Source organism: Gymnoscopelus braueri (assembly GCF_963280865.1).
Source record: "Gymnoscopelus braueri genome assembly, chromosome: 6".
Taxonomy (NCBI): Eukaryota; Metazoa; Chordata; class Actinopteri; order Myctophiformes; family Myctophidae; genus Gymnoscopelus; species Gymnoscopelus braueri.
Window position 1 is genome coordinate 53,316,851 of NC_137607.1, and position 22,977 is coordinate 53,339,827.

General features: G+C 41.7%; 1 protein-coding gene across 1 annotated transcript in view; it reads right to left on the reverse strand.

Annotated features, from left to right (window-relative positions):
* The window catches only part of atp8b3 (ATPase phospholipid transporting 8B3), a gene marked incomplete at its 5' end in the record, with an annotated part of 31,392 nt that extends 8,808 nt beyond the window's left edge, over positions 1-22,584 (reverse strand). Inside the window, 15 exons of the mRNA XM_080430643.1 lie at positions 1,881-1,993; positions 2,607-2,795; positions 3,363-3,519; positions 4,195-4,226; positions 7,710-7,915; positions 8,569-8,762; positions 8,928-9,016; positions 10,138-10,296; positions 11,116-11,207; positions 14,317-14,387; positions 17,911-17,983; positions 18,585-18,652; positions 19,435-19,533; positions 22,166-22,279; positions 22,480-22,584. Coding sequence (XP_080286769.1) covers positions 1,881-1,993; positions 2,607-2,795; positions 3,363-3,519; positions 4,195-4,226; positions 7,710-7,915; positions 8,569-8,762; positions 8,928-9,016; positions 10,138-10,296; positions 11,116-11,207; positions 14,317-14,387; positions 17,911-17,983; positions 18,585-18,652; positions 19,435-19,533; positions 22,166-22,279; positions 22,480-22,584 — 1,761 coding nt within the window. The remainder of the gene's footprint in view (positions 1-1,880; positions 1,994-2,606; positions 2,796-3,362; positions 3,520-4,194; positions 4,227-7,709; positions 7,916-8,568; positions 8,763-8,927; positions 9,017-10,137; positions 10,297-11,115; positions 11,208-14,316; positions 14,388-17,910; positions 17,984-18,584; positions 18,653-19,434; positions 19,534-22,165; positions 22,280-22,479) is intronic.
* Between the last annotated feature and the right edge of the window lie 393 nt (positions 22,585-22,977).

Below are 22,977 nucleotides of genomic sequence, written 5' to 3' on the forward strand. Positions count from 1 at the left end.
TGGTGTGAAAGGAGCAGTATAGAAGAGTTTACCACAGTGGTTCTCAACATGTCCTGGATCAAGGCCCACTAAATCTCAAAAGCATTTGCGGCTATAGGGCTGATTACAAATTTAAGTTGACGATTTATTGTCACTCAAATAATTGCGATTAACGATTTAATTGTGTTTTTGGCATCGAACATTGGAACATATGAATAAAATAAAAAAATCTGTTTGCCTTTTAGGCTTCATAATGAAAAATTGCACAGGGCAGATATGACAAATAACTTAAATATACAAAGAAATTATTAACAATATGTATGTATTTCAATTTTATACATATACACAGAAATAGCTGATCTACAAGCTTACAACACGTCACAAATTGATGTGTTGTAAGCTTGTAGATCTGCTATATCTGCATATTTTTATATTTGAAAATTAGTGAACTTTTTCAACATGTAGACGATTACGACGATTATGCAAAAATAATTTCGATTATCTCAAATAATTGCGATTAGACGATGTAATAATTGTGACAGGCCTATTTGCGTCTCACCCATCTGATCAGATGGGTGAGACACAAATAGGCCTGTTTATAGGTTATTAATGTCATCATGTGTCTCGCTAGCCAATCACAGTGCTGAATAGAGTCAGCCAATAGAGTCAGCCAATCACAGTACAGGAAAGTGGGCCAATCACAGTGCAGGAAACTAATACTAACGAGGTGTCCCAACCCCACTTATAGTTACACCGCCCATAAATGTCAAACAGATGCGTTCCCGGTCTTAATGGGAAAATCAGTACAAACATAAAGAAGTGGAAAGACAGCTGAGGATTGCCCAGAAATGTTTTCCTTACAGCTTTAGTTTGATTACTGATTACTTTTGGAATTTTCTTTTAGTTTTAATAAATGAAGAAAATGTACTTTGGAATGGACTATTTTTTTAAAGACGTGCAAGTTAATAACCCAGACCTGAGGCTGACAGTTTTTTGAAAAACATGTATAAGAAATAAAAAATCACACCCTGTGTGAAGTGGGCGGTGTCTTCCTAGCTAACCACAATACTGAATGGAGTCAACCAATGATGTACAAAAGATAAATACATTTATTGAAACACTCTTTATGATGGACAAAACCATAACTTGAAAAAAACCAAATTTTGGTTTTTTTCAAGTTATGGTTGCTTATATAGGGCTATGCACATGTGTCATGTGACACTGGCCAATCACAGTCCTGAATAGACTGTGATTGGCCAATCACAGCGCAGGATAATTCTACTAATTTCCTGGGCCCAGATCACAGCGCAGGAAAATGTACATTTTTCCAAATCTCACTTATAGGGGCGGTTTCACCGCCCAAAAATCACACCCAGTGTGAAGTGGGCGGTGTGGTCATCACAGTGGTCATCATAGTGATGGAAGCTCACTTCCAAAAAAAAAGGACTTTTGGAAGTGCATAATCCTATTTATAGGTTATTAATGTCATCATGTGTCTCGCTAGCCAATCACAGTGCTGAATAGAGTCAGCCAATAGAGTCAGCCAATCACAGTACAGCTAGGGGTCTACAAATGGGCCAATCACAGCGCAGGAAACTAATACTAATGAGGTGTTCCAACCCCACTTATAGGGGCGGCTACACCGCCCAAAAATATCCCAAAATATTTTGCTCCAGGGACCACCAGAAGCAAAGATTTGAGTTACAAATGTTCCAACATTTTTTCAAAAATAGCAGATCTACAAGCTCATAGCAAAGAAATCTAAAATTACACAGATGCGTTCCCGGTCTTAATGGGTTAACTTGGGTATTTTGGCACCTACAATTTTAATGTCATCATCATTCAAATCTTAGTGTTTTGCCAATGGTTTGGGGGCCCAGGTTGAGAATCACTGGTTTTACCTCCAGGAATTTGTCGGTGCCCTCCCGATGTGGATCGTCTGTCTGCAGTCTCTCCAGAATCACTAGGTCAGCCCCTTTGGAGTAGAGCTTCAGCCCTCCCTCTGGGTCTCGCACTGAAAACAATGCACAGAGCAACGGTCACTGTGCTACACACACACATCAATACATTATGGACTATTCATCAATAGGAGAAGATGATTGACAGAGAGAGGGATGCATTAGCATGATTGGGAGGACAAAGATTAGAAGAGAGAAATATGATAATTTTAGTAGAGTAGTAGCGCTAAAATTGTCTGTGAAAACACAGTAATGAAAGATACAGTATATTATTATTATTAACAAGCAGTATTTTTACTTCTTATATGGGTCACCTGCATGCTTAACCTATGCTTTCAAAAATAATGCCTTTACTTGGTTAAAGGTAATAAAAGGCCTGGAAATTGTAAGAATTAATGAATGAATTAATGCAAATAATAATAAATTCAGTAAAACAAGAGATATTTGTTAACCCTTGACTATGCATTAATGCCTTCCACCACATTAGAATACAGCAATTCAACAGTATGCTAATGTAATTATTTTATTCATATTTTCACCAATTATTGTTCAATTACGTATTTCATGTTGTTGAGCTTGCGGTTTATGTTATTAATATATTGTATGTTGTTATTGTCAATCTATTGTTGTTATCATAAATAATAACATATCTTCTGGGTCCTCTCTCACCCAGTACAGACATGCGCCTTCTCTGGCTGGTGAAGTCCAGCAGTGCCAACAGCTGGTACTCCTTAGTGATACCCAGCTCACTGATGGTCAGTGATTCTCTGGTCCTGGAGAGGAAGACAAAGCCCATCTCTCTGGCTGCCCCAACAAGAGCCTCCTCATCAGGGGACGCAGACTGGTAGACTGGTGCCCCTGGAAGAATAAACATATAGCCATGGATTCAGCCTACACCTTCGGCCCATGTTCTACTGATTCACATCAAATGCAGATGTGTTGTACTTCTTGATTTGCTTTCAATGAGCAAAATACTACTATATATATACCGGTATACACATCTTATATTAATTGACTTAAAAGGATCCCTGGCTAATAAGCCAAATATGCCTTAATACATTATAATTGTCCTCTATAACTAAAATGTTTTTTAAATTTATTTTAGAAACAGTTCATCTTTCACTCAATAGGGGCAATGCCCGTCGCAAGTTGACATCTGCTGTATCGCCGTATGGAATTTATGGAATGCATGTGAAAATAAAAAGCAACGTAATACATCCTAAGGTTAATATGAGCATCAAATCAATATTTTAAATGTTTCTTTTGCACATGCATTCCATACACTCCATAGAGCGTGAGAGGTTCAGTGTCTGAAGAAGAGCTACACAGTTCAAAACGTCACATGTAGGGGAGAGCTGTGCAGTATTTATCTCCTTTTGTCGAACTCTAAATGCGTGAAATACACGCGCACACACGAGCCCTCACCTTTCTTCCACTCGGCCACGACAGTGTGACAAAGAGCCAGCCCATTGAAGAACTCTCTAGTGAGGTGACACTCATTCTTTCTCAGACACTCCACCAGGTTGGGAGCTGAGAAGGCCAGACCTCCGCAGGAGTAGGGATTCCAGCTGAGGTCCATTGGCTATAGGGACAGGATGGAATGGGACATTTAGGACTGACAGATATTGTCACTTTCTGTATACTGAAGCAATGCAACACTTTAATACAATGAATGAATTGATGAATGAATGAAATTCTATTATTGTATGCTCAGCCCACATAAGCTAATGACACCATAAATCCAAACAAGCCAGGGCCAGAATATAGCGTATACACTGTCAAACGACAAAAGTAAAACATCTTTCATTTTCAGACGAGATCATTGAGTAGGGTGGCTCCTAAAAATCTAAATCACTGACAGAAGCTAGCTAAGTATTATTGAAAAATTAATTACTATTTTATTCTGTCCTCTGACATTTTGATTAGACAGTTCCACAATGGGATCATACAACTGTGGCAGAAGGGATATTTCCAAGATGAGATGAGGAAAAAGAAGCAGAACAGGGACCAGGTCAGGGGGCTGGATATTGTCTCCATATTTAAACCTTTTATGTTTTTTCATAAATTAATGCCCTACTTCTTCATACTAAAGTGTTGCACAGAATTACTGAAAATAGCAGATCTACAAGCTTTTAATCATAATAAAAAAGGAACGGTTTTGGACTGATGAGGTTTCCACCCGAGAGCGACCATATGTTTTACCGGTATGAAACTTTTCTATGGATGTCATGGAGTGTGCACCAATGTGACTGATTACCTTTACTTCCTCAGCACTGATGCATCCATCACCTGTGAAAACACACAGTTAATTCATTAAACATTAAAGGTGCCTGAAATTATAATTTTGTTAAATGGTCTGGAGTCAATGATGGCAACAGGAAGAGGAGGAAAAGAACGAGAACATTTTAAACTAGAAAAAGTGCTCCTCGGATCACATGTCTCCGCCAGGTCAGGTAGGTCATTGTGGTCTCCTGGTTGCACTACAATAGGCCAATGTGAAAAGGGTGCCATTTCTTCTTAGGCCTTGCACGGCAATCGGACACTGCATTCATGATTTGAGGCATTTTGTTCAAAAAAATTGTTTGCTAAATTAGACTTGCTGGTGGCGCTATAACAGGCCAATTTTAAAAGGGTGGCATTTGTTCCTCAACGTAGTGCGAATGCGCGTACAAAGTGTCACCGCAATCGGACGCTGCGTTCATGATTTGCAACATTTTGTTCAAAACGGGCTACTCCTGCAAACTGTCAATGTCAATCTTAGCCAATGAGGATGGAATATGAAAAATCTAACAGATCACATGACTATAGAGAACATGTGTACCAATTTGCGTGAAATTTGGATAAAATCTGAAGGAGTAATATCTAAAAATTTGTTTTATATAAGTTTGCCTCGCTACAAAAGGCAGATGTGAAAAATGCAGGGCAAAGGTTTTTCCCTGGCCTCTAGGGAGTGCGCATACAAAGTTGTACACAGATCGGTGCAGTTATAGGTAAAAACACGAATCGGCCTGTAATAGCGCCACCATGAGGCTGATTTGAACATTTTCAAGTGGCACTTCTTCCTCTGCCTAGTGAGAATGTGTGTGCAAAATGTCACGGAAAATGCATGCTGTGTTCATAATTTGAAGCATTTTTTTCAAAACGGAGCACTCCTGCAAACTTTGGAAGCCATTTATTGGCAATCAGGATGGAATATGAAAAATCTGAAAAACCTGTTTCGTTTAATGACTATAGAGATACTGTGTACCGATTCGCGTGATGTTTGGACAAAATCTATAGGAGTACTGTCAAAAAAAATGTTTTGCAAAAAGCGGCCTCCTGGTGACGCTATAACAGGCCCATGTGAAAAATTTGGGGCAGAGGTTCTGAATTGGCATCCAGGGAGTGTGTGTGCACAGTTTCACTGCGATCAAGCCAACGGAGCCAGAGATTAGCTGGTCACGGACAGACAGACAGACGGACGGACGGACGGACAGACGGACGGACAGGGTGCAAAACATACTCTCTCGCCATGCCTTACGGCCTGGCGGAGACAATAAGAATAAAATAAAACAATTATTTCAGATTTTATATGGTGCTGCTCATTGTTTGTGCGTCCATTCAATTAAAAATTAAAGCAAACAAAATAAACTCAGCAGGATGTGGTGCAGACACAGGATTCTCACAAGGTTTCAATATCACCTTGCCTCAAGTGGACTGAGCCTTTGTTTAATTTTTAAATAGTGTTCTGGGTGTTGCCTGCACGTGTGATAAGCTGCACAATAGCTATCACCCAATCTGCCTGCACAAGGCCTAAAACTACAAATAACAGTGGGCCCGATTCGCTAACTGGTCGTAAATATCAGTGTAAATATGGGTGCAAATAAAATGTCTAAAGGAGGGTGTATTTTCTCTATGCAAAAACCGACATGCAATTCACAAAGGCGTGTAAATCCCTGAAATGTGCGGAGGGGGGGTTACATCAATATTGTGAATTTTGCTGTGCAGTTTTCCCCATCCTATGCTCCATATTATACAAGATAAGTGAAGATTCAGTGCATTATTGTTGATCTCACCCTTGTTATGTGAGCGTCTGTGTTAATATTTTAGGAGGCACATCAGTGAGGTCAACTGTTATGGTACAGCCTTGCGCGCCAAAACAAACATGTAACTGGAGCCACAAGTTGCGTGCGTGTCCGCACGTGCACAGGCGTCAAACAAGCCTGCTTGAGCAAGGGGCAACAATGACAATGTCTTGTCCTCGGTGAAACATTGTGCTTTTGTGGATAGTAGCAGTAGTGTTATTATAAAAACATAATTGGCACTGGATGAAGCCCCGCTGAAATGCAAGGAAGCATTTATTATTCTATGCACAAATAAATAGCATTTTTGAGGGCCAAAAACTGGTGCAACTTTGCACACGCATCAAGAGTGGTGAAAAATTTCATATTTTATGGCTCTTGAATATGGGTCAATAGCTAAATTTCAAAGTTGAAGCCACACATTACGGTTTCACCTACATGAACATGAACAGTATCATGTCCTCTTACAAAAAAGCAATGACAGAAAGTCAGACATTTTTGTGTATTTCTTTCTCATTTACAGGTGCCGTATTTTAACAAAATCCTATATACTCCTAGAAATATTCATGTGGGTACAAAAGTAGCTATGACCCTGCACAAATTCAAGTTCAAGAGTGCTTTGGTGGTGGCAAAGCACACAGAACAGAGAGAAAGAGAAAGAGTGAACAACAGAGCTACTCAAGAACAGGCCCAGCGTGCGTGCAAGCGTGCGTGCAAGCGCTTGTTTGTGCTTGTGTGTAGCCCAAGTCCCTCGTTTTATTTGTGTCTGTGAATGCAATGCGGTTCAAAATATAAAGAATTGCGGTCTGCAGCCGAATACAGAGACGATTTGAACAATCATAAACAAGTGGCCTATCAATGGTGGTTTCAGTACATGAAGGCAACTGAATTTCCCCCGCGGGATCAATAAGGTCTATCTATTTATCTAGTTCATTATGCCACCTATAGCTCATTTATTATGTAAATGTTTTATAAGGCGGTCTGTGGCAGAGTTGAAAATATCAATTTCTTAAATGAACCTTTGATTATATGTTCTGGACCGTGATCTAATGGCTCAGAAAAAAACTGGGCCAAGGCCGACCCCTGCCTGTTTTCTTGTATAGCTTAAAAACTACAGCAGAGTAAAACATGGCATGCAGCTAAAAACATTAATAATGGGTGTGTTAGATATAGGTGAGCCAATGTGCAAGCGTAAACAGTAGTCAAAAGTACTGTCTGCTTGCACATTAGCACCCCTAATTATAACACACCCATTATTAATATTAGCTGTAGCTGCGTTGCTTACAACACGGAGTACTACTGTAGCTTTATGCAGCCTGCCATGTGTATACCCTTCTGTAGTTTTTAACCTGAACTGGAAAACCAACTACAAAATCAGCCTTGGGTTTGCCTTAAGAGGCAACACTTTGCCTCTTTTAAGAGGCAACACTTTGCCTCTTTTAAGAGGCAACGCTTCTGCCTCTTTTAAGAGGCAACGCTTCTGCCTCTTTTAAGAGGCAACTAAGAACACACTTTTATGACTTTTCTTTTAATTGATTTCCTTTGCACTGATTTTATCCTTTCTTAACATTACTGCTTTTTATTTAACCATTTTTATAGATCCTACCGTTTATTGCTGTTATTATGTTTCATTGTAAAGCACTTTGAACTGCATTAATATTTGAAAGCTCCATAACAAAGATTATTATTAAAGCTCATCATTATCTCATACCATAGATTTCCCCAGCAATGCAGCACTGTCTGAAGAGCAGCCGGTTCTGTGTTAGTGTCCCTGTTTTGTCACTCAGCAAGTGACCAACTTGGCCTAACTCCTCATTCAGGGATGTGTTCCTGGCCTGGGCAGGTGCCGTCTCCTCCACGCGCATCTCCACATCCCAGCCAATAAACTTGCTGTGTATCACGTGGATCACGTCAAACCTATGGACATATGCACATATAACAACTCTCACAAGTGCACAATACAAACACACACAAGTATAAAGTGCATGTGCCTGCAACCAAACACGTATAATACTTTACTGCAGTGGTTCTCAACCAGTGGTCCGGGGACCACCAGTGGTCCTTGAGGGGGTTCCAGGGGGTCCCCAGACAAATTAATAGTTAGGAACCAAATTGACCCTTATGTGTCTGTAACTCTGAGAGAGTACAAATGGAACCAAATGGACCCGTTAGAGTTAAATTAACACTGATGATGATACTACAGTGTAGATTGGGACCCCCGAGAAATGAAAATGGTTGAGTCCCTGGCATATCTTTTCAAATGGGGGTCCCTGGGCTAATATGTGTCAATTTGGGGGTCCTTGACGCAAAAAAGGTTGAAAACCACTGCTTTACTGCATGCACATATGGTCACATTCTTAGATATATGCACGCGTGCGTGTGGAGTCCGCACGCGCGCACACACACACACACACACACACACACACACACACACACACACACACACACACACACACACACACACACACACACACACACACACACACACACACACACACACACACACACACACACACACACACACACACACACACACACACACACACACACACAAGGGTTGGTCAACTAACGTGATATAGAGTGCTATGGGCATAGCAGGGCTTAACAGCATGACGTAACTAAAGAAGTTAAGGAAGCCGGTGAATATAGGACTGTCGCGGATCCACAGGGTGGTCAGAAACTCGACATCGGGCGACACGTTGCTCTCAAACCATCCAGAACCGATGGACAGGAGCAGGGACGACAGCAGGATGGTGATTACTATCTGAAGGTGCAGAATATAGAGTTGGGACACACACACGTCAGAATGCTCACACAGAAACACACACATTCGTTGATAACACTTGCACATACTGTGTGCACTTGAAGTCGTGAAATACTTTTGCACAAAAAATCTCGATTTAAAAACATTTTGCATGTCCTCACTCACCACCACTACTGTTTTGTTAAGAATCAGTTCAACTTGCGTCCTTTTCAATCTCAGGTTGCCACCGTTCTTCAAGATTTTGCTGTCAGCACCTAAGAGAGAGTAAATATACTGTATTGTTATTTCAATTGATGCCATCTCTATCCTAATTGAATGATCCCTAGTATCCCTACCTTTCCTCTTCTGGGCATATAATAGGCATATGTAGCACACCTACAATACAAGCTCCCAATGCATCACAATGAGATACGTTGTTGTGAGCTTGTAGATCGGCTATTTTCGGAGATGAGATTTTGTGCAGAGGGGAAAAAAGGAGGGGCCAAATATGGACCACTGGAGAACCTTGGTCAACAAAGTATAGAGTTTATTAAGAGTGATTGTTACAACAGCACAAGTAAAACTGAAAGTACCGGCCTTGTGTCTGTATTTATCTTTGGGCTCCTCAAGGACAGAGGAATAGAGCATGCCGACTTAACAGGCCTCCTACGACAATCATTTTTCAGAGTCTTTTAATTGTATGTCAGCCATGGCCATGCAGACTTCAAAACAGGCCCGTGTCAGTGAATGTGATAAGGGTTAGAGTTATGGGGCTGAACTGGGGTCACACCAATAGACAGCTTCTGATGATTGGTATTAAACCCCTCTCTGCATGCGTTTGATCTATTGATCCACCTTACCAGAACTGAAAGGGTCACTGCTGTAGGCTCCATGACACCTCTCACCAATCCAGTAATATCCGATCAATGATTACTTAAAGGACAAAGGGAGGGGGACGGTCTGCCATCAGCTTGATATTAACATAGGCCCCCATTTAGGACACAGACACAAGAGTTAGTGCTGTTCATAATTAGCAGTACAATGAATACAAAAAAAGACACATTTGTCATTGAAATGACTGTAGGCTAATTCAGAAGGTGGAATGGACAGAACACATGGCAAAAAAAATTGTTCAAGGATATAAGCTAAGCAGCATGGATTCTGTTGTGCTGTGAGCCGCTATGCTCATCTCTCTTTCTGTCTCCGTGTCCCATTCTCTCTCTCTCTCTTAGACCACTGGTTCTCAACGTGGGTCCAGGGAGTCCCCAGGGGGTCCTTACTGGAGTTCCAGGGGGTCCCCAGCTAAATTATTGACAGTTATGAACCAAATAGACCTCGATTGTTTAGCTTGCTTCTTCTTAACTTTAACCGTTTTCACAAATTCCTCTAGCTGTACCCAGGTAAATGGACAGGCCATAGATGGCTTTCGTGTTGCGTAGCGTAGTTCCTCTCAGCAGGACGTGTCCCGTGTCCAGCGGCAGAAGCTGTCCTCGCCAGCGGAGTTCTCCTTTGAAGGTGTAGAGACGACTGTTGGGCTCCTCACAGAGCACAACGCCTGGGGCAGGACAATTTGGCAGTCATTTTTTCAAATCCAATTCTGATTGATTAATTAATTACATTTGCTGATTTTCTTTTCTACTTTCACTTTGATACTTTAACCCATTAAGACCGGGAACGCATCTCTGTCATTTTAGGTGTCTTTGGCTATTAAGAAATAGCAAATCTAAAAGCTCATGAACTTGTAGATCTGCTATTTTTTTTTTTATCGTGAAAATTTGTGAAAATATATGAATATATTATTTTCTAAAGGGAACATTTTTGACTCAAATCTTTGCTTCTGGGGGTCCCTGGCACAAAATATTTTGAGATGGGTGTAAAATACATATCATTTTGGGGGTCCTTGACATGAAAAACTTGAACCACTGATATAGAAACATACGTTTCTTCTTCTATATTTAGAAGACATTTTGTAGAATCCCCAGAAGCAAAGATTTGAGTTAAAATGTTTGCTTTAAAACATATATATATTCAAAGATTTGCACAAATGTTCAGGATTTTTCAAAAATAGCAGATCTACAAGCTCATAGCGCAGCACTCGGTGCCGCGCTATGAGCTTGTATATCTGCTATTTTTGAATAGCCCAAAGAAATCTAAAATGACACAGATGCTTCCCCAGTCTTCATGGGTTAAATATATTTTAATGCCAATACGTTATTGTTTAAAGTCAAATTTTTAGTACAGACCTTTTACTTGTAACAGAGTATTTCTATACTGTGGTGGTACTGATACTTTTACTTAAGTAAACCATCCGAGTACTTCTTCCACCACTGGTTATTATCTCATAAAAGGTTATTAGTGTGTGAGAGTGCATTACCATCGAAGGCAGCAAGGCTCTTTTCTGAGGGTTGAGTGGTCAGTTCATCGTGTGTAGCCGTCAGGGCCTGATGGAACTTTAGGTTGGTCTCGCTGTACAGAGAATGAATGAATGAATGAATGAATAAAAACTGTAGCCACACTTCATAGCCTACTATGCTAAACAGCTGATGGAAAGGGTAACCGGGAGAGTAGGCACCAAGGGAGATTAGGCACCTCAATGTTAAATTGGCTATTCTTTACAAAATGTAAAAAAATAACTTACTGTAAGTAACTTACATTAAGTAATGTAAACTATACCTGATTAGAGCATGCTTCATCAACGTCATTTTGGGCATAAACAAGAAGTTGAAGGGTAAATTTAGGTCTGATAATGATGTACTGTGCAAATGTTCAAATCATATATACTTTATTTACCTTTTCTTTTTATAATTAAATGTATTTCTTTTGTAGTCTTGTGCACAAATACACCACAACAACAAAATAACATCTAGCACATGGTATAAACATATAATCAAAAAAGTCAAGAGATGCAAAGTTTTGGGGGGTTTATTTTTACCCAAACATCTTTCACCAACAGTTCCAGTGCATCATATAAATAGTGCAGGCTTTAAATAACAAAAATTAAAATACGACTTTACAAAATATAGAAAATTAACATACTTGACAGCAAACTAAACTAAAGAAAACAACATGAGAAACTTAAACAAGGGCCCTGGCAGCTCTCCCCTAGGTGCTATCAGTTTGTTGCTCCAAATCTGACTGAAAGACTGCCCCTGCGGTGGATCCTACTACATGGCATGAAATCAATCAACAGTCAATTAACCCAGCTACACATTCCCATAGCCTATGACCTAAACTTCAAACGGATGTTGTGCAACATAATATAAGTTACATTTCACGCCCAACACTATATTCAAAAGACAATAAAAATATTGCTCTTGAACCCTGACGGACAAAACACCCCTCCTCCTCTACAGTACTTGGCACCAGGGTTTCCGCTAGGCATTTTTTGGGCCGGCCACCATGGCCGGCAGGATTATATTTTACCGGCCAAAGAATACATTTACCGGCCATATTATAATTAACGTCACATGCGTGTTTGCACTGCTGTCATGCACCCAACTGATTGGGCTCATTACACCTCGTTACGTTTGCTGCGCTTCTTTCCACTTTATCACAGATGCAATCTGTTCCTGTTTTTATAGATAACTAAATTATATGATCTACTATATCATGCAGAGATGTCGCTTGCCAAAAATGAAATAAAGTGGGCATGAGTGAACTGCTGTGTGACGAATACCAAAACGTCCGCTCGCGGCTTCTCGCCCCAAAACACGGTCGCCCCGGGGAAAATCCGGCGGTATTCGCCTGGTAGGGTATTCCTAAACAAACATATCAGTAAACTATGCCTAAACCTAACCTTATTCCTATCCTAATCTTAACCTCAGTAAAACTATACCTAATCCTAAACCTATTTCTACCCTTATCCTCAGTAAAACAAATACAAGAATACAAGAACCACTGGTCCGCCTGAACAATGGGGGCGAGGGTGTTTTGGGGCGAGTCCTAATAACCCTGCGGGCTGTGGTTTCCCTGCGCAACACCGTCGCACAGTATAAACAAATTAATATATATTTTGGGCTTTACATCAATTCTCATTCAACCTTGATATGCAAAAGTAGGTTTTGTTAACGTGAATTATATGTGTCATGATATATGTGGCCTTGCGCAAGGTTGATTACTTGCCTCTATAGTTGCTTTCACCAACTTTCACCACTGTATCCATTGCAGACAGACAGTCACTGTGCTTGCATAATATCCACGACCCACACGTGTTCGGGTCCTTTTATCGACAATTGGGTCCGGTTTGGTTCAGATCACCTCGGAAAATCCCGGTTCTGTTTATCAACACCCGAGCGAACCACTCTGTCTAGTGTCTACTCAGCGCTGAAAGACACAGCCGTGTCTCTCAGCTGTGCTGTGTTGTGTCGTATCAAAAATAGCAGACATACAAGCTCACAACGCGGCACGTTGCGACGTGCTGTGAGCTTGTAGCTCTGATATTTTCAACGTGCGACACCATCGTACAACGAATAGGCTATTTTATAACTGCAGCGCAGAGCAGGCTGTCGGAATTAAACCACAGTCAGATCATGATAAAAACTTTAAATGATTATGATTTTAATGGTTGTAGCCAACTACTTTCTCCAAATAATAATATTAATAATAGGCTTAAATGATAAAATAGCCTAATAACAGCATTTTCCCAACCGGCCACGATGGCCGGTGGTGTTTATATTTACCGGCCAATTAAACATTTTACCGGTCAATGGCCGGTAAATACCGGCTAACGGAATCCCTGCTTGGCACCCTCCAATCTACAGAGGAGTGCCAGCACTGCAGAGGAGAAACAGGTGAGGGGACTGACCACACCCATGATTACCACCACCACCACAAACTTCAACCATTCAGAACGCTGCACATCAAACACTTCCACACAGTAATGTTCAAAGCCGGCCAGAGAAGTTAGTCAAATGGAAGCCGCTGTGTAGTTAGGTGTGTGCACGTTGTCCTCAATCAGTGTTTGTGTATAGGGCCCATGACAGGTAATATCACGGAACGGAACGATACGTACGCGATCAAGTAGGGCGTTAATTTAATGTGCCCTATAGTGCACATTGTCCTCAATCAGTGTTTGTGTATAGTGCGTAGCAAAACATCCTGAAGGGGGCGTCAACAAGTGACATTTTGTAGCGCGGACATCTTGGTGGGGCATAAACAGGTTGACTTAACATTGACTCCCACAAGTATGTCTGCAGCTACTATGCCACCCACGCCCCCCGTGGTGATGACAAGTTGCCAAGCACTATAGGGCCCGTGACAGGTAATATCACAGAGCGTGTTTTTTCCCCGTAAATTAACGCCCTACTTGATCGTACTACAGCGTCACACAAAAGTAGCAGATCAGCTTGCAGATCTGCTACTTTTGAATTGAAATCCTGAAAAGTAACAGTTTTTGACATTTTGAGGTTTCCACCCGACATAGACGAATAGTCGGCAGGTAAAGCATGTCTAAACATGTTCATCATCATGGGTCCCACTAACTGTGACGCTCATGGACATTCAAAGTGTTTAATGCAGTGAATCAGATTTCACAATCAATTCCTGGGGTTTCAACTGGCTGGCGGTGTGTCCCTACCCATCAATATCAGCCGTCTCCACATAACACAAGCTCTGAGCCTCTGAACTGCACAGGAGCAGAATGTCTGCCTGGAAATGAGGAAATAGGACACGACACAACACAACACACCAACACAACACAACAAAGAGGGGAGAGGAATAATTAATCAAACATTATAAAATCACACTGTATTTAATTTAACCCATTAAGACCGGGAACGCATCTGTGTCACTTTACATTTCTTTGGCTATTCAAAAATAGCAGATATACGAGCTTGTAGATCTGCTATTTTTGAAAAATCGTGAAAGTTTGTGCAAATCTTTGTATGTATTCTCAACGCGAACATTTTAACTCAAATCTTTGCTTCTGTGGATTCTACAAATCTCTTCTAAATCCTAACAGTTTTTTGAAAACAACGTATGTTGCTATAATATCAGTGGTTCTCAAACTTTGTTCATGTCAAGGACCCCCAAAATGATATGAATTTGGCCGCGGACTCCCATATCAAAATATTTTGTTCCAGGGACCCCCCAGAAGCAAAGATTTGAGTTAAAAACGTTCGCTTAAAAATATATATATATATTCAAAGAATTGCGAAAGACTTCAAAGTTGTACAACATAATATAAGTTACATTTCTCACCCATCACTATATTCAAAAGACCATTAAAATATTGCTCTTGAATACAGACAGACAAACACCCCTCCTCCTCTACAGTACTTGGCACCCTCCAATCTAGAGAGGACTGCCAGCACTGCAGTGGAGAAACAGGTGGGGTGACCACACCCATGATTAACACCACTATCAATAATTCAATGTACAGAAAAGCATTAAAATGCATTGGGGTGTTAAGAAGCCGCTGTGTGGTTAGGTGTGTGTGTGTACATTGTCCCCCATCAGTGTTTGTGTATAGGGCACGGGCTGCCCTGTGACATAGCAGTTCAACAGCGTTCAAGTGTTTTGCAAGGGAGTTTAAAGATATTTCTTTTGGCTTTTATCATCATCGCATCACAGATATCTTATCACAGATATCCTGAATAAAGACACCTCTAAAGACAGCCCATGATGCTGCCATTCCCCTCGTGGACTGTGCCCTCTGACCTACTGAGGGCAGCGTTCCAGCACTGGAGTAGGCCAATTGGATGGCCTCTACAACCCAGTGGGAAAGTGTTTGTTGCCAGATAGACTTTCAAGGTGGAGCAAGCTGTCCATTAAGTCCTGCAGAATGACTGTCAGAGAGGTCTGATAAGGTATAGTGTCTTTTCACACCATAGCTCAAACCTGTGCCATTTCCCGTCGTAGTTTTTACGTGTAGCCGGGGTTCTGGCACATTGTATAGTCGAGATGACTCTCTGAGGTAACCCTTTGGTGCTCAGATTCATCCTCTCACGGGCCAAGCCCAGAGAGCGAACGTTGCAAAGTTCGCTTGAGCCTCAGCGCCGTTCGAGTTACATACCGATAGGATTAGGGACAGAATAGTGTACACATTTCGGCCATTTGAAAATAGCAGATCTACAAGCTCACAATGGTCGTGATGCGACACATTGTGAGCTTGTAGATCTGCTATTTTCAAAAGATTTGTATACATTTGGAAAATTGTTAACTGGGACATTGTGCATAATGAGTGCTTTAATTTGAGTACTTTTGAACAAATTATAGGTTTAAGAACTTAAATACGTTATGATCAATAACAATAATTATTATAATTAGTATTTGCTATGAAGTGTCTTTAAATTGGTGCTGTAATAATGAAAGTAAAATAAATAGCCTTAATGTAGGCAGGCCTATTACAACTATCCTTGTAAAAAAGGTCTTCCAGAAATTATGAAGTAGAATACTTGACCTTATAAGTAATTAGAATGCTTTAATAATAATAATAATAATACATACAATTTATATTGTAGGTACTACGACTTTGAGTACTAGGTACTCAAAGTCGCTTTACAGAGCAGAATAAAAACAACTTTATTAGAATCGACTAATAATGTGTTATGATTATTTCTATAAAGCATCGCGAGTATTATATTATACTTAAAACGGGCGGCCATGACACTTTTTCACGGACCAATCAGAGTCCACTAGCAACTGACATATGCGGAAGGGAAATGAAACTGCTTGCAAATCGCCTGGACGCCGTTCAACAAGCTCACAATGCGTTGTGAGCTTCGAAGATCAGCCCTTATTTATAAGGAACCCCTTGAAGGACCCCTGGGGCTCCCCAGACCCCATGTTGAGAACCAGTACTGTACATAGTAAAAATCTGGGTGGGGAAGTGAATGGCCACACCACTGAAGTGCCCTTGAGCAAGGCACTGAACACCCAACGCGCCAGTGGCCAGGTTTTAATGTGTGTGTGTGTGTGTGTGTTTGTGTGTCTATGTGCAGGGCGTGGCTGAAAATGAGCACCCATGCTCAGCTATCTCCCTGCGTGGATAAATAAAGGATTATTAGAGAAAAGAAAAGAGAGAAAAAAGCTAAACAATGAACCGTGCATCTGTCTAAACACAACATGCAGGGATGGGAACATTCTGTGCATTGAAACCATAGAATACCAGGTGAACAATGAACCTATACTTAGCATCTGTCTAAACAACATGCTATCCAAATACCATTCTGTACTTTGAAACTACAGGATACCAGGTAAACAATGAACCCAGCATCTGTCTAAATTAGCCTGGCATGGCCAGACTAATATCACAGCGTAGATTTTAGTCTGTGTGGAACCTGCATTTCCAAGGGGCGGATAAAAAAAAATTGCCTCTGGTGATAAACCCGCCCCATATTTGCTATACTGGGCCCTGATTGGTCCCTCACTACTTCGGAGGGAGTGAAATCTAATCACAACGGAGCGGTGCCATACCAAATCTGCAACGTTTGTGGTCGAGAAAAAACAAATCAAGAAACAAACTCGAAAAGTGTGCTCCTTGGAGCGCAGATCTCCGCCAGGCCGGGTTGCCCACCCAGGCCCGTGAAATTTGGAAGGCAGTCATAGCCAATTGGAAAGGAATCTGAAAAGTTGTAGGCCAAAACGTGAATGGGGCTGTTATAACACCACAATAAGGCCGATAAGAAAACATCGTGGTGGAGGTTCTTCCTTCGTCCATTGGGAGTGTGTGTGCAACGTTTCAAGGCAATCGGACGCTGCGTTCATGCTTTGTGTCATTTTGTGCAAAACGGGTCCCTCCCACAAACTTTGAAAGCCAATCGTAGCCAATCGGAAAGGAATCTGAGAAATCTGACAGATATGTCTTGATAACAGACTCACACAATTTGTGTGAGTTTTGGAAAAAATACAGTTCAAGATTTAAAGGCCAAAACGTGAAGCAGCCTGTTATAGTGCCACCATGAGACCAATTGGGGGCAGAGGTTCCTCCTTGGCCTACTGGGAGTGTACATGCAAAGTTTCACGCCGATCGGTAACGGTGCCCGAGATGAGCTGTTCGCAGACACACACAACTGACCAAGATATACCTGCATATAATAGCCAATATTATCCATATCTTGGTCAGTCGCTAGCATCAATCGAAAGAGAAGGTGGCAAGAAGGTGTAAAAAGGGAGAGTGAAGTTCACACTTGGCTTCTGGGGTTAGTGTACAGAAGCCAGAGCAGCTTACCGGGATGACCTGATCTTTGTGGATCCGCAACACATCTCCCACACACACATCCTTCCATTGTGCTGCACGGAAGCTGAGACGGCAACAAATGAGAAAAGAGGAGTGGGGGCGACATATGAGAACAATCAATACGAATTTGATATAGTAAAAGTCCATATCATTTGCTAGTTACAAATATACTGAATATGCATGCAAGAGAGGATGCAAGTGTGTATTTATAACACCGATTAGTAGCCTTCACTAAATGAAGAAAAACATTATCATTACTCTTCATTCATCGGGAGTTGCATGAATCAAAAGAAAGCATAAGTTAAACGAAAGGTCAAGGATTCCCAATAGCGATTTTCTTTCTGCCTAGAGTAACACAGTAAAAATTCTCAGCGTTAGTGTGTCCATTTATAATTCTGAGAGTATACAAATGTAACCGGGTCCATTTGGTTACATTTGTATACTCTCCGAATGTATACACTCTCAGCGTTAAACTAACGCACAGGAGTTTACCGTGTAGGTGCAAAGACAACAAGGCCGTGAGATTTCTCCCTCCTCTTATGGGAGCACAAAGTGACCATCTAGGGACTCAGTCATCCACACTTCATTAGCGCCTCATTAAGGGATTTGATTCAAAAGGAGTCGAGGTGAGTCCTGAGAGAATAAGCCAGCGCCTTTGGGCTCACCTCTGTGTCTTGGAGACGAGGATGTCACATTTTCGAGTGTTGGTTTGTTTGTCACTGCGTCTCCTCGCCTGGATGGAAAGAGATGGAGAGAGAGAGATAGGGATAGAGAGAAGGAGGAAGAAAGAGGGAGATAGATTGAGCAGAGGTACAAGGATGGAGAAAAAAGGGAGTGAGACAAAGAGTGATAGACAGAGCAGAGCGTACAAGGGGGTGGGTGTGTGTGTGTGTGTGTGTGTGTGCGCACGTATGTATGTTGCGGGGGAGTTGGCCATGAAAGGTTGAACTGGAGAGGAGAGAAAGGGGAAAACGCCATTACAGGGCTCTACAGTGACACCAGCCGGGAGATTTACACCCACCACTAAATGATTAGTCAATAGAGTCAAGCAAGCGTTTCACCCAAAGCTGTTAACGACCGTAACTCAGTGATGCACTTAACCAGAGAATTCTCCATGCAAAACATCACGCCTGCATTTAAAAAGGAAAAGCTTTAATGATAGGAGAGAAAATTAATGCTACTGGGATGACTGGTTTGTCAATGAGGAGAGGACAAGGAGTCAATGAGGACGATGAAGGAGAGGAAACGGGGGAGAGAGAGAGAGAGAGGGGGAGAGAAGGGCACGCACGCCGTGTTGTTGAGCGCGCCAGCACCTAGGCCGGCCCTGCGATTGAGTGCGTGCTAATTTAAGGGCATGTGTGAGCGTGTGCATACAGCTGTTATACATCTCTCAGCGATGATGTGTGTGTGTGTGTGTGTGTGTGTGTGTGTGTGTGTGTGTGTGTGTGTGTGTGTGTGTGTGTGTGTGTGTGTGTGTGTGTGTGTGAGGTGTGAGAGAGAGAGAGATAATCTCACCAGGTCATTGAGCAGGTCCTTTAGTCCTCTGACTGACAGGACAGCGATTAGAGGGATGAGTGCTACAAACCAGGGGACAGCTGAGATGACAGGAATACTCTGGAACACATCATGTACAAGTGGGCACATATATACCGGTATGCAATTTGCAGAATAAAAACAAGAGTGCCAACTGCAAACATTAGGCGACAAGCACGCAGCCATACACTCATGCGCGCGCGCGCGCGCGCACACACACACACACACACACACACACACACACACACACACACACACACACACACACACACACACACACACACACACACACACACACACACACACACACACACACACACACACACACACACACACACACACACACACACACACACACACACACACACACACACCAAAGAGTGGTCTCACAAGTAAGATTGGTTGCCACAGAAACCTCAAACATAAATTATCCTGAACAGATGTGTGTACTCTATGCCCTTTGCACTACCAAATTTGTCTTAACCACGTGGTTCAAACATTGTCAAGGACCCCCCAAATTGCTATGTATTTGGATGCGAACCCCCATCTTAAAAGATTGTTGTGCCAGTGAACCCCAGAAAAGAACATTTGTGTTAAAAAAAAATGTCTTGTAGATGGTTTAGTTTAAAATAGGGTTAAAGTAAAGAAGAAAAGAAAAAGACATCACACATGTGATGTCTTCTTTTATTTTCCTAAACTGATTATCTGACAAAGGTCGCAGTCATAAAAAAATGTTTTGTTCATAAGCTGGTCCAGCCGGCTCCCATTGACATCAATGCATTCCATCAAATTCCAGCTCCAGTTTGCCTTGGCCAGAACATGTCTGATACTTTACTAATACAAGAACAAATGGCAAACGGTACAGCGAGTGCAATTGCGCAAGCAATGAATGCTAAAAGGATAACACAAAAAGGAAAAAGTACTCAAATTCTTTACTTAAGTAAAAGTACCAATATTGCAATATTGAAATACTCTGTTACAAGTAAAAGTCCAGAATAAAAAAGTTACTTGAGTAAAAGTACAAAAGTATTGGTATCAAAATGTACTTAAAGTACCAAAAGTAAAAGTACTAAAATGTTTGAAAATAGCAGATCTACAAGCTCGTAACGCGTCGCGATACGATGCGTTGCGAGCTTGTAGATTTTGTATTTTCAAATAGCCTATGTATAAAATAGGGCTAAAGTGGTTAATGTTTGTTTCATAATATCATAATTTACATCTGAAAAGTAACTAGTAACTATTTCAAATAATTGTAGTGGAGTAAAAGTACAATAATTGCCTCTGAGATGTAGTGGAGTAGAAGTAAAAGTACAGAAAATGGGAAATACTCCAGTAAAGTAAAAATTATTCAAAAGTGTAATCAAGTACAGTACTTGAGTAAATGTACTTAGTTACTTTACACCACCGGTTTCCATTGTGGTCCTATGTATTCAATTCATAATCAGGACACACAAAGACATACAATACCATACAAATCATCATCAATACCATCCTCAAGTGATACCAAAATGACCACCATGTGAATGTGGTCAATTGAAGGGGTAAATAATGGACCAATGATATACTCATTTGTATATTGGTTGACAGCCTGTCATCATTGACAGCCTGTCAACCAAATTCTCGCGATGACAGACCATACTGGCCAGTCAGAGACGTACTCTGTGCTCTTGAGATACCTCAATAAAAATGATATAGTGTGTAGCCAGCGTGCACAGACTGGCAGACAACCGCTTGGCGAGCAGCAGCGTTGGCCGAGGCCGGAAGCCGGAAGTGTGACAGCTGTCATCGCACGACTGTCTTATTATGGACAGCCTGTCAACCAATTGTTGCGACGACAACCCACACTGCCCAGTCAGAAACCTAATCAGTCAGAAACCTACTCAATTACCTGACAAAGGTCGCAATCATTAAAAAATATTGTTGGTTCGTAAGCCGGTCCAGCCGGCTCTCAGTGACGTCAATGCATTCCATCGAACTTCCAGCTCCTGTTTGGTGTGTCGATGGTCGCATGCCATGACTAGAAGGTTTCTGTTCCTCCTTTACATGAGTAAGCAACTAAGTAAGTAAGTAGCCTTGGTATGAAGTAAGAGCAAAATGGCCACTGTGTGTGAATAGGGTCAATGCAAGGGCAAACGGACCAACAATATACAATATATGACATCCAGCTTGAATGGTCACATGTGAAACATAGCAGTAGTCCGTCAAGCTAGCTACTATAGGGGGTATGTGAAAGAAAGTGGAAAATGAAAAATATGTTTAATTATGAAACATTAATAAACTTTGTGTGAACCTAATGATCTGTAAAGTTTTAAACCAAACGAAATAAAAAACTGTTACTGAGTAGAAAGTAATACTTATTTGCACCACATATTGACATAAAAATTAGATTTTTGTCAAATATGTTCTATGTATGCAGTAGTCTTATAAATGGGGTACTTGGATTCAGAAAGTAGGGAAAGGGGGTACAGAAGTCAAAAAAGTTTGAGAGACTGAATAATGGCCATTTATCGTAAACAACATAAGACAGAGGAACAGTGACACACACACACACACACACACACACACACACACACACACACACACACACACACACACACACACACACACACACACACACACACACACACACACACACACACACACACACACACACACACACACACACACACACACACACACACACAGAAAAATGAGAGCGAGAGAGAGCTCTGACCTGTAGCAGCAATAAAAGGAGGAAGTAGAGGTTGGCCAGGCGCTGGAACTGTTCATATAGTGACAGCGGCAGGAAGGTCAGGGGGGAGTACTTATAGCTGCGCACCACATTGTCCTGGCAACCCACGAACACAGAGGATGAAAGAGATACGAGGGAGAGCGAAGAGAGAGAGAGAGAGGGAGAGAGAGAGAACGGGAGGGAGAGAGAAACACAAGGGAGAGATGAGTGTTATCAGTTAGCCCGGCTCTGGAGTGCATCAACGTGCCAACAGGTGTTAGGTTACCAGCTCTCCGTGTGCGCCGTGAATCACTCACCGCATATCGGCCCCAGCGGAAACATATGAAAGATTTCTTCTGTTTGTGTTTGTGGAAGTGCCGGTCATTGGCTCGCACCTCCCATGTGAGATCTGTCAGAGACATGTTGTCATGTTAGCCGGGCCTGGAGGACACGCCGTGTTTTGGTGTATCGCTTTCACCAGACGGAGCAGAAGGCTCGACACAGTAAAGTCCTTAGTGTTGATTTAACCCTGAGTGTGTACGTGTGGAAGAAGGGTCCATTTGGTTTCACTTATACACTGTCTATAGGACATACAAATGGATAAATGAACACTGAGGATCTTATTGTAATAGGGTGACTTTGTGTTCCTTGCATTCGTGTGTGTGTGTGTGTGTGTGTGTGTGTGTGTGTGTGTGTGTGTGTGTGTGTGTGTGTGTGTGTGTGTGTGTGTGTGTGTGTGTGTGTGTGTGTGTGTGTGTGTGTGTGTGTGTGTGAGTGTCTGCATGTTAAGCGTGTGTGTCTGCACACATATACTG